This window comes from Calypte anna, chromosome 28 (genome assembly GCF_003957555.1).
Source record: "Calypte anna isolate BGI_N300 chromosome 28, bCalAnn1_v1.p, whole genome shotgun sequence".
NCBI lineage: Eukaryota > Metazoa > Chordata > Aves > Apodiformes > Trochilidae > Calypte > Calypte anna.
In genome coordinates this window covers 4,261,745-4,273,179 of record NC_044273.1, presented here as the reverse complement: position 1 = coordinate 4,273,179, position 11,435 = coordinate 4,261,745, and the positions used below count along the sequence as shown (strand labels likewise).

At 59.2% G+C, this 11,435-nt stretch overlaps 1 protein-coding gene across 4 annotated transcripts; it reads right to left on the bottom strand.

Moving 5' to 3' along the window:
- Positions 1-2,077: 2,077 nt before the first annotated feature.
- ZNF414 (zinc finger protein 414) lies at positions 2,078-10,693 on the bottom strand. Of its 4 annotated transcripts, none has more exons than XM_030466290.1 (9): positions 10,602-10,693; positions 6,133-6,254; positions 5,668-5,763; positions 5,484-5,591; positions 4,858-4,963; positions 4,137-4,651; positions 3,651-3,701; positions 2,822-2,976; positions 2,078-2,550 (listed from the first exon to the last, which is right to left on the bottom strand). In XM_030466290.1, the coding sequence occupies exons 2-9, from the start codon at positions 6,200-6,202 to the stop codon at positions 2,512-2,514; spliced, it is 1,140 nt and encodes a 379-aa protein (XP_030322150.1). In that variant the 5' UTR covers positions 6,203-6,254; positions 10,602-10,693; the 3' UTR covers positions 2,078-2,511. The 4 variants fall into 4 exon arrangements, with proteins under 4 accessions (XP_030322150.1, XP_030322149.1, XP_030322151.1 ...); XM_030466289.1 differs by having other exon boundaries at positions 2,818-2,976; positions 6,157-6,254; XM_030466288.1 differs by having other exon boundaries at positions 2,079-2,550; positions 2,818-2,976.
- Between the last annotated feature and the right edge of the window lie 742 nt (positions 10,694-11,435).

The window sequence follows — 11,435 nt, the reverse complement described above, 5'->3', positions numbered from 1 at the left end:
GTGGTAACTGCTCAGCGCTGGGGTGCCGGGAGAGCGCGTGGGGCCGGGGGGAACCGCCCGTTCCTCCGGTTCTTTTTTGGGGTTCTCCAGGGGTGCAGAAGCACTGGCACTTTGTGGCGTTCCCGGGGATGCTTCTGGGCCACCGTGGGCACCCCCAGGGGAGACTCGCCAGCGGTTCCTTCAGCACGGAGGAGCAGTGTTGCTGTTGCAGCACAGCCGAGTTCCTGACGCTTTGTTCTGTCCTTGCTGGTGTCTCTTGCGTTGTACAGTAGCTGTAACCATGCGGAGAAGAATAGTCCTGTTAAAATGCAAAACTGAGTAACTTATAAATGTTAAAGGAATGTTTAAAAGAAATTGATTCAAGAGCAGCAGTTACTTCTAATTTTTTTTTTTTTCCCTGCATTTTTAGCAGATTGTATGGATTTTATATTAGCCTAGTAACTGTCAGGTTTTGATTGGTCAGACTAGCTCCAGGAATAGGATCTCCAGCCTTTTTGTTATCTTTTGTTACAAAATTTGGATAAAACTTTTAATAAGACTTCGGTTTTTTAAAATCCATTGCAATGCAATGTGCTCATCACTGCTGCTCTAGGAACATCTCAGCTGTCTCCAACCTGCAGGAGGATGGGGGTGGAAGTTGGGGCAGATTTTCTTCACTGGAGAGTGTCCAGAGAAGGAATGGAGCTGGGAAGAGTTTGGAAGTAGAGTTGTCCAGGAGCAGCTGAGGGCCCTGGGGTGTTGATCCTGGAGCAAAGGAGGCTGAGGGGAGACCTCTGCAACCCCTGAGAAGAGGTTGGGAGCCGGGGGGGGTTGGGCTCTGCTCCCCAGGGACAAGGGATGGGACAAGAGGAACTTTTGGCACAACTCAAGTTGTGCCAGGGAGTTTAGGTTGGAGCTGGGAACAATTTCTCCCTGGAAAGGGTTGTCAGGGGCCTGGCCCAGGCTGCCCAGGGCAGGGCTGGAGTTCCCCATCATCCCTGGAGGGTTTCAGAGCCCTGGAGATGTGGGGATGAGGGACATGGGTTGGGGGGTGGCCTTGGCAGGGATGGGCTAAGAGTTGAAACTTGAACTGGAAGGTCTTTTCCAACCCAGGTTCCATGCTTCTTGCAGCAGTGCCTGTCCTGCTGATGCTTAGTCCCAGCTGGGTGATGCAGTGTGTCCAGATTGGTGGGGCCAATCTGAGACCCCCTGGGCTGCTGGTGAGGTGAGGATGAGGACATAGTGGGGTTCTCTGGCACAGGGGTGGTAGCACAGCCCCATCCTGCACTCAGTTGTGAGGGTGTCTGGTGGGACTCCTGCTGCTCTCAGAAGTGCTCAAGGGGTTGGGGCAGCTTGGGGAAGGTCCCCCCTCTGTTAGATTTTAAGGGGAGGCACCTACATCCTCCCCTGGAGTGGGAAACAGTGTTTGGGGTTGCAAAACACAAGCCAGGGAGATGGAACCCCTGAGCAGCTGGGCTGGGGGGGTCAGGGGAGGCTGCTGGTGGCTGGTGGGGGGTGAGGACAAGCTGTGCCCTGTCCACATGTACACCCCTCTTGCTGGGCTGTCACTGAGCAAGGAATGACCCAACTGTGTCCCTCCCAACACCCCCTGTGGGCCAGGCAGCCTCCAGCACCACCTGAGCCCCCCCCCTCCATCATGGGGGGCAGAGCTGGGGCTCTGTGCCCCCCTCCAGTTGCTGCTGGCTGGGCAGGGGTGGGAGGGTGAAGCCTCCCTGGGCACTTTTCTGGGGTGAATGTGTCTGAGAAAGGGGCACCTCTCAGGGGTGACAGCACCTCTCTGGGGTGCAGAGAGCAGCTGGGGGGACACATGTTGTCACAGGCTGTCACCCTCCTGTCACCCCTGCCTGGGGTGGAGGTGGACACAACCATCAGGGTCCTGGCCAAGTCAGGGTGTTGGCGTGCAGCAGCTCCAACATCACTTCTAATGAGTCCCTCATGGCTTGGGATGTGTTGACACTCACCCTGCACCCCATCTCCCCCTCCTTTGGGTGGGGACATCCTTGGGGTGGCCCTGCTCCCCCTCACCCCCAGCTGCTGTGGGGACTGACAAAGGCTCTCCTGGCCACCGTTCCTGTACAATTCCCATTTATTATTTCCAGACCTCATTCCAGAGAAGTCCACTAACTCCTGAGCAACCTACTGGGCTCCCCCAGAGCCCTTGCAGCAGAAGCAACAAAATCTTTAGAGGAGGGAGATGGGGTGGGGTGGGAATGGGGAAGGAGGTTCCAAGTGCTTAGAGTTTCCAAAAACAAAAGGGGGGGGGTTTTAAAAAAATTCAAGAGGAAAAAGAAAAAAACCAAAACCAAACCAACAAACCACCCACCCCCTCTGCCACCCCGTGCTGGGGGATGCTCCTGGTACCCGGGGAGGGGTCCCTGTCCCAGTTTGGTGGCAGGGGGCTGTGCAGTGCCCCCCTGCCAGCTGGGGAGGAGTTGGGGAAGGCTCAGAAGCAGTCCCCTGGGTGCTGGGGCCATCAGAGCTGGGAGTAGAGGGAATTCTCCATCTCTGGCGTCAGCTTCGTGTGGAAGGAGGCGAGGCCCACCCCGAAATCTGGAGGGAGAACAAAGCCAGCAGTCAGCATGGCAGCCAAGCCCCTCGCACCCCAGTTCCCATGGGGGGGCTGGCACCCAGTGAGGGGGTGCCTGGAGAGCACACAGACCCCCACCCACCCCTCCACCCCCCCCCCGGGGTATCCCTGGGGAGCCAGGAGCTGAAGCCCAGAGCCCACCCCCATTCTGGGGTGGAGGGACACAGGGTCCATGTGTGAGCATCCCAGCAGCTGGGGTGTCCCCGTTGCTCCCCTCCCCGGGGCCGTACCCACGTCTGTGTCGAGGCGGGGGGGCTGCGGGGGGTTCTTGCGGTGGTCCTCGATGTGCAGGGTCATCTCCTCCCGGGAGGCCGTGGAGAAGGGGCACTGCGTGCAGGTGTAGCGGCCCCGCGTGTGCTCCCACACAATGCGGCTGTTGGAGGGGTGCCCTGCAAAGAGGGGCGAGGAGGGAAGCACAGAGCTCATCCCCCCCCCCTCCCTGCAGCCCCGAACCCCGACGTGGCCCACAGGGGTCCCCAGGACCCCCCGCACCAGCAGGAGCCACGCAGGGTGGAGCGAAGCGGGCGGCCCCGGTGCCGGCTTTGTTGAAGTGGGTGCCATGGGACTGGGATTGGACGGTGCTACGGGGGCAGGAGCCCAAAATGTACAGAGGTCCCCTTCCCCACGGGGAGAACCCCAAATCTGGGAAGCAGGGAGCGAGGCTCTGCCCCTCTGCCCCCACCTCCCCTTGCCTGTCACCTCTCTGCACCCCACAGAGCAACGGGCAGTGGGGTCCCGGATCATTCTCGGGGCTGGGGCCATCGGGGGGGCTCAAGCCCAAGCAGCTGCTGCAGCTCCTTCTCCTGTTGCTTCTGCTGGAGGAACCAGTCTGGGTGGTTCCTGAGGGGGGGGCACAGCTGGTGACCCCCACCCCCCATTTCCAAGTCTATCTGGGCAGCATTCCCTCTCTGCACAGCTCCTCAAAACCAGGGAGCCTGCCCTCCCCCGGGGAGCATCACAGCCCCCCCTAGGGCCTATCCCATCCCCTGTGGCCCCCCCCCTGCAACCCCCCCGCCCCCCCAGTGACAGAAAGCAGCCCCCAACCAAACTGTGCCAAACTAACCTGGAGTCACTCCTGAGCCAAAGCATGGGAGGAGTGGGCTGACACTCACACCTGCGGAGGGAATCGAGGGGCAAGACAAGCATTAGGTCTTCCCCTCCCTGAGAGAGGGGGACAGGGGGGGGCAGGCCTAGCCTGGCCCCCCCACCTTGCACCCCCAGCACGGCGGGGAGCAGCAGGGCCAGCAAAATTTGGAGGTTTGGTCGTTTTCTTTTTGTTTTGTGGTTTGGTTTTTTGGTTTGGTTTTTTTTTTTGGTGGTTGCTGGTGCTTTTGCCAACGGAGCGGAGCATCCCTGTGGGGGTGGGATGCAGGGCGGGGGGCAGCGGAGGTGAGATGGGGGCTGCGGGGGCAGAAAGGAGGGGGGGGGCCACACACACGGGCCGGGAGGAGGGGGAATCCTTGGCTGGCTGGTGGCGGGTCCTCCTCCGGGAGCTGTTGGTCAAGGTGGGAGTAGAAGAAGTTTTGCTCAGAGGGCCCCACGCACTCACCTTGGCTTTTCTTCCAGACGGCGTTGGAGACGGGGGGGCCATGGCCCGGCAGGTATGGCCGCAGGCGGTGCTGAGCCGGGGGCTGGGCCAAGCCATAGGGTGAAGGGTGCACGTAGGAGAGGAACGGCCCCGGAACCGAGGAGGGGGGCGGCCCGGAGAACCGAGTCAAGGACGATGGCCCGAAAAGGTTGGGCTCCAGCAGAGGGAAGGGGTGGGGGGCTGGCGAGACCAGTGGCAGCGAGCCCGGCAGCTCGGGGAGGCTGGCGGGAGCCAGCGGGGCAGTGTCCACACCGGGGAGGATGGCTTCGTTCTCCGGGGAGCGGATAACCCTCGGGAGTTTGGGCAACCCCTCGGGTGGTTTGGCCGGGGGGTCTTTCTCCAGGGTGGAGGTAGCAGGCGGGGTGGGCTTGTCGGTTTTGGGAGGTGGGGGTGGGCTGCCGGCGCTGTCGGAGCAGACGTGGAGGTGTTTGAAGAGGGAGCGGTGTGTCCGGAAACGCAGCAGGCAGTTCTCACACCTGTGCGGACGGAGGTGGCGTTAGAGGTGACGGTCCCCTCCACGTCCCACCCCCTCGCCACCCCTGGGGTCTGCCATGGTTGGAGCCCCCGTGCTTGGGGCTGTTGGGGAGCTGCTGGGTGCCCCCAGAGAGGACACGCCATGGGAGGTGGCTGCAGGGCAGGGGGGGGTGGCAGGGGATTGGGGACAGGGACAGGAGGAACTCACTTGAAGTAGCGGTTTGGTTTGTAGTGAACCTTCATGTGGGCCATGAGGTCCTGCATGCTGGGGAAGGTCTCTGTGCAGCCCAGTGTGGGGCACTGGAAGGTTTTACCTGAGCAAAGAAGCACTGGATCACAGACTGGTATGGACTGAAATATCCATCTATCTATATTACGTATACTATACATATATCCATATATACATTACTAGGATATTATACATATATACAGACTGGTATGGATTGAAAGGGACCTTAAAGGACATCTCATGTCCAACCCCCTGCCATGGGCAGGGACACCTCCCACCAGCCCAGGGTGCTCCAAGCCCCATCAAACCTGGGGCCTTCAACACTGCCAGGGATGGGGCAGCCACAGCTTCTCTGGGCAACCTGGGGCTCAGCACCCTCACAGGGAAGAGCCAGCACCAGCCCAGCTGCACAGCCCCCCAGGGCTGCCTCACCAGGAGGTCTCCAGCCCCTCCCAAGCTCTCCCTACTCCCATCCGGTGCTGGGGACCATCTCCTGGAGGCTCAGACACCACCCCCAGCACCGCCTCAGCTTCAAGACCCCACTCTGCCACCTCCCAACCCCAAAAAAGGCCAGAATGGAGCCACATGGGGTGTCCTGGCCTTACCCTCGAGGGACTGCGTGGGTCTGTAGTGGACCTTCAGGTGGTCCATCAGCTCCTGCATGCTGGGGAAGGTCAGTTTGCAGCCGTAGCTTGAACACTGGTAGTGTTTCCCTGAAAGAAGATAAACCCGTTGGCTTTGTCCCTGCCCTGCTGTCACCTCCCTGGGCAGGGCTGGCCTTGGGCTCACCTGGGACAGTTCTGCGCTTCAGCGGCCGGAGGTCCTGGGTTGGGGTCCCTCCGCTCACTGGCACTGGGACACCAGGCAGAGCCACTTCACTGCAACCTGTGGGGAGAGGCTGTCGGGAGAAGGTACAGGCAGAGCAGGCAGCTCTGAGCCTCAGCCCCTGCCTGAACCACCTCCCTCTGCCCTTCAGGACATTGTGGGGGTCTAAGGGGGTCTGGTTTGGAAGCCAGAAGCAGAAGCCCTACAGGGGGGGGCTAGGGACAGCAGGGTCTTTACTCCAGAAAAAGCTGCTGGTGTGAAGGCAAAGGCTGCTGGTGCCTTGAGCACATTGGGTGATGCCCCATGGACACCCTCAGGGTGCTCCCAGCCACCCCTCTGAGGTGGTATTTGGCCAAAGGGATCTCAAAGCAACAGGAGCAACAGCTTCTCTCCCTTGTGCTGCCCCAACTCCTCTCACCAGGGACTCACCTGCCCCCTCTCTGGTGTATTTACCCCCCAAGGAGAAGGTGGGCACAGCCTCGTCCTTCTCTGTCTTCATGGCCTGGCTGGTGCTGGGCTTGGGGTGAGGAACACGTCACCAATGGTGCCTTCTGCTGGTGCAAGGGTGAGAGGTTAAATATCAGCATGGAGAGATGGTGACTGCCACCTCCTCACTGCCCCATGGCCCTGGGACCAACCCTCCAGCCCTGGGACCTCCTGTGCCAAGCTGGCAGGAGATCCCAGCTCCACCAGGGCTCTGCAGCATCTCCATGGGCTGGTCCTACACTATGCCCAGGGGCTTTGTGGGTGCCTCCCCTGTGGGGAGCAGCCACCAGGCTTTGAAGCCAGAGCTGTCACCCTCCTTTCCCACTCCTCCCACCCAGGGGTGATCCATAAAGCCCCCAAAATGTCGTTTCCCCCCCCCCCCCATGCATCACTAGACTCCTGCTTTCTGGTGAGGTCCAGCCCACAGCATCTATAGCCAAAAATCCTCCAAAAAAACACAGGGCCCCCCCTCCTTGCATGGAGCTGCTGAAGTTGGGATGACAGGAGCTGCTCCAGCCCCTTCAGATCCCAGCTGGGCTGGGGGGAGGTCTCGTTGGATGCTCCTCACCCCAGTTTCCAAAGGTTTTCCAGCTAAGAGGAGCAGCAGTTCCCACTGCAGATGGGTGCTGATGGGCCTGGGGACATTCCCTTCACACCAACTTCATCAAACAATCCTCAAAATTCAACCAGTTGAGTTGCCTGGAGCCTCAGCATGAGGCTTCCACAAGGAAAGGCTCAACACCCAGCAGAAAGCATCTGACAGGTCCCTCAGTTTGGGAGATTTCTCAACAGTGTTTTAATGTCAAGGTTAAAAAGGGAGGAAAACAATTACTGTAATATCAGTAATCAATATTATATAAACTACATCATTAATAGTAATAACAGTTTAAAATAGTACTAATATTAGGGATAATCCTAGTAATTATACTAATAATACTAACAATAGTATTACTACTACTAGTAGTAATAATAATAATACATAAAATTAGAGAGGGGGGAGAAAATCTGGGTGTGGTTATTTCTCCAGCCACCTCCAGGCTTTTGCCTTTGTCTGGGGGTTGTGCTGCCTTGGTTTTGTTATTATTTTGCAGCTCAGTGTTGTGGGATGTCCCCTGCACCAGGGCCATGGGCAGCTGGGGAGGGGGCAGCCCCCAGGCAGGGGGTTTGGGGCAGCACCAAGGGTTGATCCTGTCCCGGGAAGAGAAATTCATCCCTGGCTGGAGGGGTTGGTTTGCTTGGTGAGCGAACACCAGGCAGGAACTTCATGGCAGCTTTGATGGAGCTTAGTTTTATCTGGAGTTGGGGGGCAACAAAGTTTAAGTTGGAAAAAAAGTCTCAGAACTGTTCTGAGGGATAAAGCATTCCAGGGGTGCATCTTTGGCCTCAGACCCTTCAGCACTGCCATGGTTTGGTGGCTGCTCTTGAAGCCACGGAGCTTCAGAACATTGTGTGGTAGTGTCAGTCCTTGCATCTGTAGCAAAACCACCATCACCAACCCCCCCCAAATCCCCACTTCCCTGCTGGAAACACCAATTCTGGATCAATCTTGGATGTCACTGCCTGTCCCCAGGGCCTGTCCCCTGGGGACTGATGGCCTCACATGGCCTCTGATGAGCCATAGGGGAGGAGGACACCTCCACCCACTGCACCAAGAGCTCAGCCAGAGCACAGGCAATATTTTTTCAAGTCAATTTTTCAACAAATTGGGATGTTCTTCCTCAGCTGCACTGCAGTCAGGCTGTCAGCTCCTGGTGCTCCAGGGTCAAACCCAGCAGCACCTTAAAATGTTACAACTCATGCTGAAATCTCTTTCCTCTCCCTTTTGGATGCCACTCTCCTTTTCCCATTTGCAGGCCCAGAGATGTGTTTGGAGCTGATTCTTCCTGGGAAAAATGCCTCTTGAGTGGATCCTACCAGGCAGGTCCAGTGCATGGACAGAGATGGGTGCATTTTGTTGACACCAACACACCCACACCTGGCTCATGGCCCCACCAACATCCTGCTGGAGCAAAGCTGCTCAACACAGATGGACTTCTGGCAGTGGACATGTCAGCAGCATGGCCATATCCACAGCCCAGGCCTTGTTTTTTGGGAAGCTGGTAGCACCTGTTATCCTTTTTTCTGTCCTTTGTCACCTCCCATGGGATGGTGTCTGGAACTTTTCAGTCTCCAGGACCTTCTGCTCTGCAACCCTGAGTAAGGCACTCTGACCCAGGTCCACTGACCTGCCACTGTCCCCATCCCCACTGACCCCAGGTGGCCACCAGAGGTGTGACCCCTCCCCACTGCAAACCCTGCCCTAGAAACCCCCATTCCCAAAGCTGCCACAAATTCAGTGTGGCTTTTTGCAGGGTTTTCCTGATACAGGTTCAGTTTCCCTAAAAAGCATCAAACTCCCTTGCTCCAGCCCCTGTGCTGAACAGGGACCCCAAAACAAATGCTTTTTGGGGTGGGGGGGAAGCACAGGGGGAGCAGGAGGGTTCCTCACCCAGAGCAGCCACCGGTGCTGAGCGAGTTAATAATTAATACAGCTCATCTCCCCCCAAACGAACCGGGGGGGTTATACGAATCTCCAACCACTTTTAAAAGCCACCCGGGGAGGATAAAAGGGACAAACAATCCTAATTGAGCGTCTCCCGCCCGGGCTGTAGCCTGGGGTTGCCGAGGTTTCCTGCAAAGCGGCTCCTCGGAGGAGGAGATGAGAGACAAAGGCTCTGAACAAGGGGCTCATGTGATGGCTCAGCCGGAGAGCGCTGAGCGGCGGGGAGGGAGGAAGCGGAGGCTGTGACAGCAGCGTTGTCCCCTGCCAGCACTGTCTGTGACAGCAGCGTGACCCCCACCAGCTCAGCCAGCCCCCCAGCCACCGTTCGTGGGCTTCAAATGGCACGATGGACACGCAAACGCATGCTGGAAAATTCTCCTGTTGCCTTCAGACAACACAGGGAGCCCTGTGAGGGTTGGTGGCAGAGGGAGAGAAGGTTCCCTGGTCACCTCTGTCACCTGGCAGCCCCTGCCCAGCACAATGTGGGTGCCCTTAACCCAACCCGGGCTGGAGCAAAGCTGCTGTCTCTATGTTTTACCCTTCCACCTTGCTCTGAGGGCAGGCTCCCTGCTTTCCAACTCAAAATCTGTATGGAGAACCCCACGGATCTTACCCAAACCCCATCCCAGCTGCCAGGTATCTAAGGGAGTGAGCACTGAGCTTCACACCGCGCCTTGTCCCCATGGTGGATGTGGGAGCAACCCAGCCAAGGCCCCTCAGTGATTCCTTGGGAAGCATCTCCCAGCCTTCCCAACAGAGCTATCTGGGGGTCCTGTCACCCCCTTGGCTTGGGTGCCATGCAGATGGGGACAAGCTGTGCTGCCATGTCCCTGCACCATCCTGGTGCCCTTTATCTGCTTGCCCATGGCCAGCTGATCCACAGGGCTAGTCCAGCTCTTCATCTGGAAGAAAACTCCTCTGCTTCCAGGAGCCACTTGGGGAGGATGGACCTTCCCCCCGAAGCCCAAACAAAGCTCCTCCTGAGTCGGCAGCCTTGGCCATGGTCAAGTTCAGATGGTGGCCAAGGGGCAGGAGCCCCCTGGCTCCAGAAGCAGAGAAGCTACCACAGCCCCCAGCCCCTGACAGCAACAAAACAGCTCCCACAGAGGGGAAGATGCAAGACCCCGGTGAGACTGTGGTGGGCACAGTCTCAGGGTTCTGGTGCTCCCATGGGCCACACACACCTGCAAACACTGAGGACTAACAGCTGCTGTGGCTAGCAGTCCCTGTGCTACTAGCCCCACAGGCAGTAACCCCCGTGGCTGACAGCCTCCCATGGCTAGCCCACCCATGGCTAGTGGTTTCTGCGGCTAGAAGCCCCCCATGGATAATAATCCCGTGGCTGCTAGCCCGTGGGGGCAGTAACACTACCATGGCTAGCGGTTTCTGTGGCTAGTAGCCCCCCATAGATAATACACCCATGAGTGTAATAATACTACCCCTGAAGGTAGTACCACCGCCGTGGCTAGCACCCCTAATGGCTAGTGCTTTCTGTGGCTAGAAGCCGCCCATGGATAATACAGCCATGGCTACCGGCCAGTGCGGGGTGTAGTGGCCCCGATAACCGGGAGCCCCCCGTTAGCAGCTGGTAGCCCCACAGAGGTGGGGCGGCTTTGCCTGGAGTCCTCCCCTCCGCTTCCGCAGCTCCCAGTGCCAGTGCTACCCTCCGGTGCCGGTCCATCCCCCGGTGCCGGTCCATCTCCCGACACCGGTACAACTCCCGGTGCCGGTAAACCCCCCCCGGTGGCGGTACAGCCTCCCCCCTAGTGCCGGTTCTCCCCTCCCCCGGTGCCGGTGCAGTCCCGATGCCAGCACACCCCTTCGCGGTGTCCCCCGGTGCTGTCCTCCCGCTCCCCCCCCCCGCACGTACCGGGGCTGCGGCGGGGCCGGCGCCGCCCGTAACGCGCATCAGCGGCGGCGCCACCGCGGGGCCATTTTCTATGCGGAGCTGTCGCGAGAGCGGGGGAGAGGTTGCGGGATGGGGGGGGGAGAGCAGAGTTGGGGGGGGGAAGGAAGGAGCGATGCGGAAGGGGGTGCGGGGGCTGCGGGGGGAGAGAGCGGGGGGGAGGGGGAGCGGCTGGGCCCGGAGTCGCCGCGCCCTGGTGCCCCCCGTGTGTTTTTTCTGGGTGTTTTCTCGCCCCCCCCCCCCCCCCCCTCCCCCCCCTCTTCCGAGCCATCCCTCCCTGTTTTCTTTCCGGCAGCAGGAGCGCTGCGCATCCCAGGCTGGAGCATCCCGGAGCCTTGGAACATCCCGGGAGTCCTCGGAGCATCCCAGGGTCCTTGGAGCATCCCGGGCTCTTGGAGTGTGCTAGGGACCCTCAGAGGATCCTGGTATCCTTGGAGCGTCCTGCGATTCCAAAAGCACCCTGAGTCTCTGGGGAACCCCTGGACCCTCTGAGCACCCAGAGTTCTTTGGAGTATCCGAAGTGCTTCACATCACACAGGGTCCCTAAGAGCAGCTCAAGTCCCTTGGAGCTTCAGGGCAACTGGAGTCCCTTAGGGATTCCCAAGCCCCTGGAGCCCCTTGGAGCACCCCAGGGAGTGCCTGGGCTGGCTGAACTCCCTCCTGCTGTCAGGGCTGAGTGGGAGCACCCCACCTACACATCATCCACTGCCAGGTTTTATGACCCCCCCTTTCCCCATGGCCCTAGGGAAGGGCTGAAAGGAACAGGAGGGACTTCCCTAAATCCCGTTTCCAAACCCT

Bases quoted from the DNA above. Each gene is read 5' to 3' on its own strand.
- ZNF414 (XM_030466288.1), bottom strand. From the start codon at position 6,202: ATGAAGACAGAGAAGGACGAGGCTGTGCCCACCTTCTCCTTGGGGGGT. The intron at 5,592-5,667 runs GTGAGCCCAAGG...ATCTTCTTTCAG, and splicing joins GAAGCGCAGAACTGTCCCAG to GGAAACACTACCAGTGTTCA. The intron at 2,977-3,650 runs GTTAGTTTGGCA...CCCTCTTTGCAG, and splicing joins TGGCTCAGGAGTGACTCCAG to GGCACCCCTCCAACAGCCGC.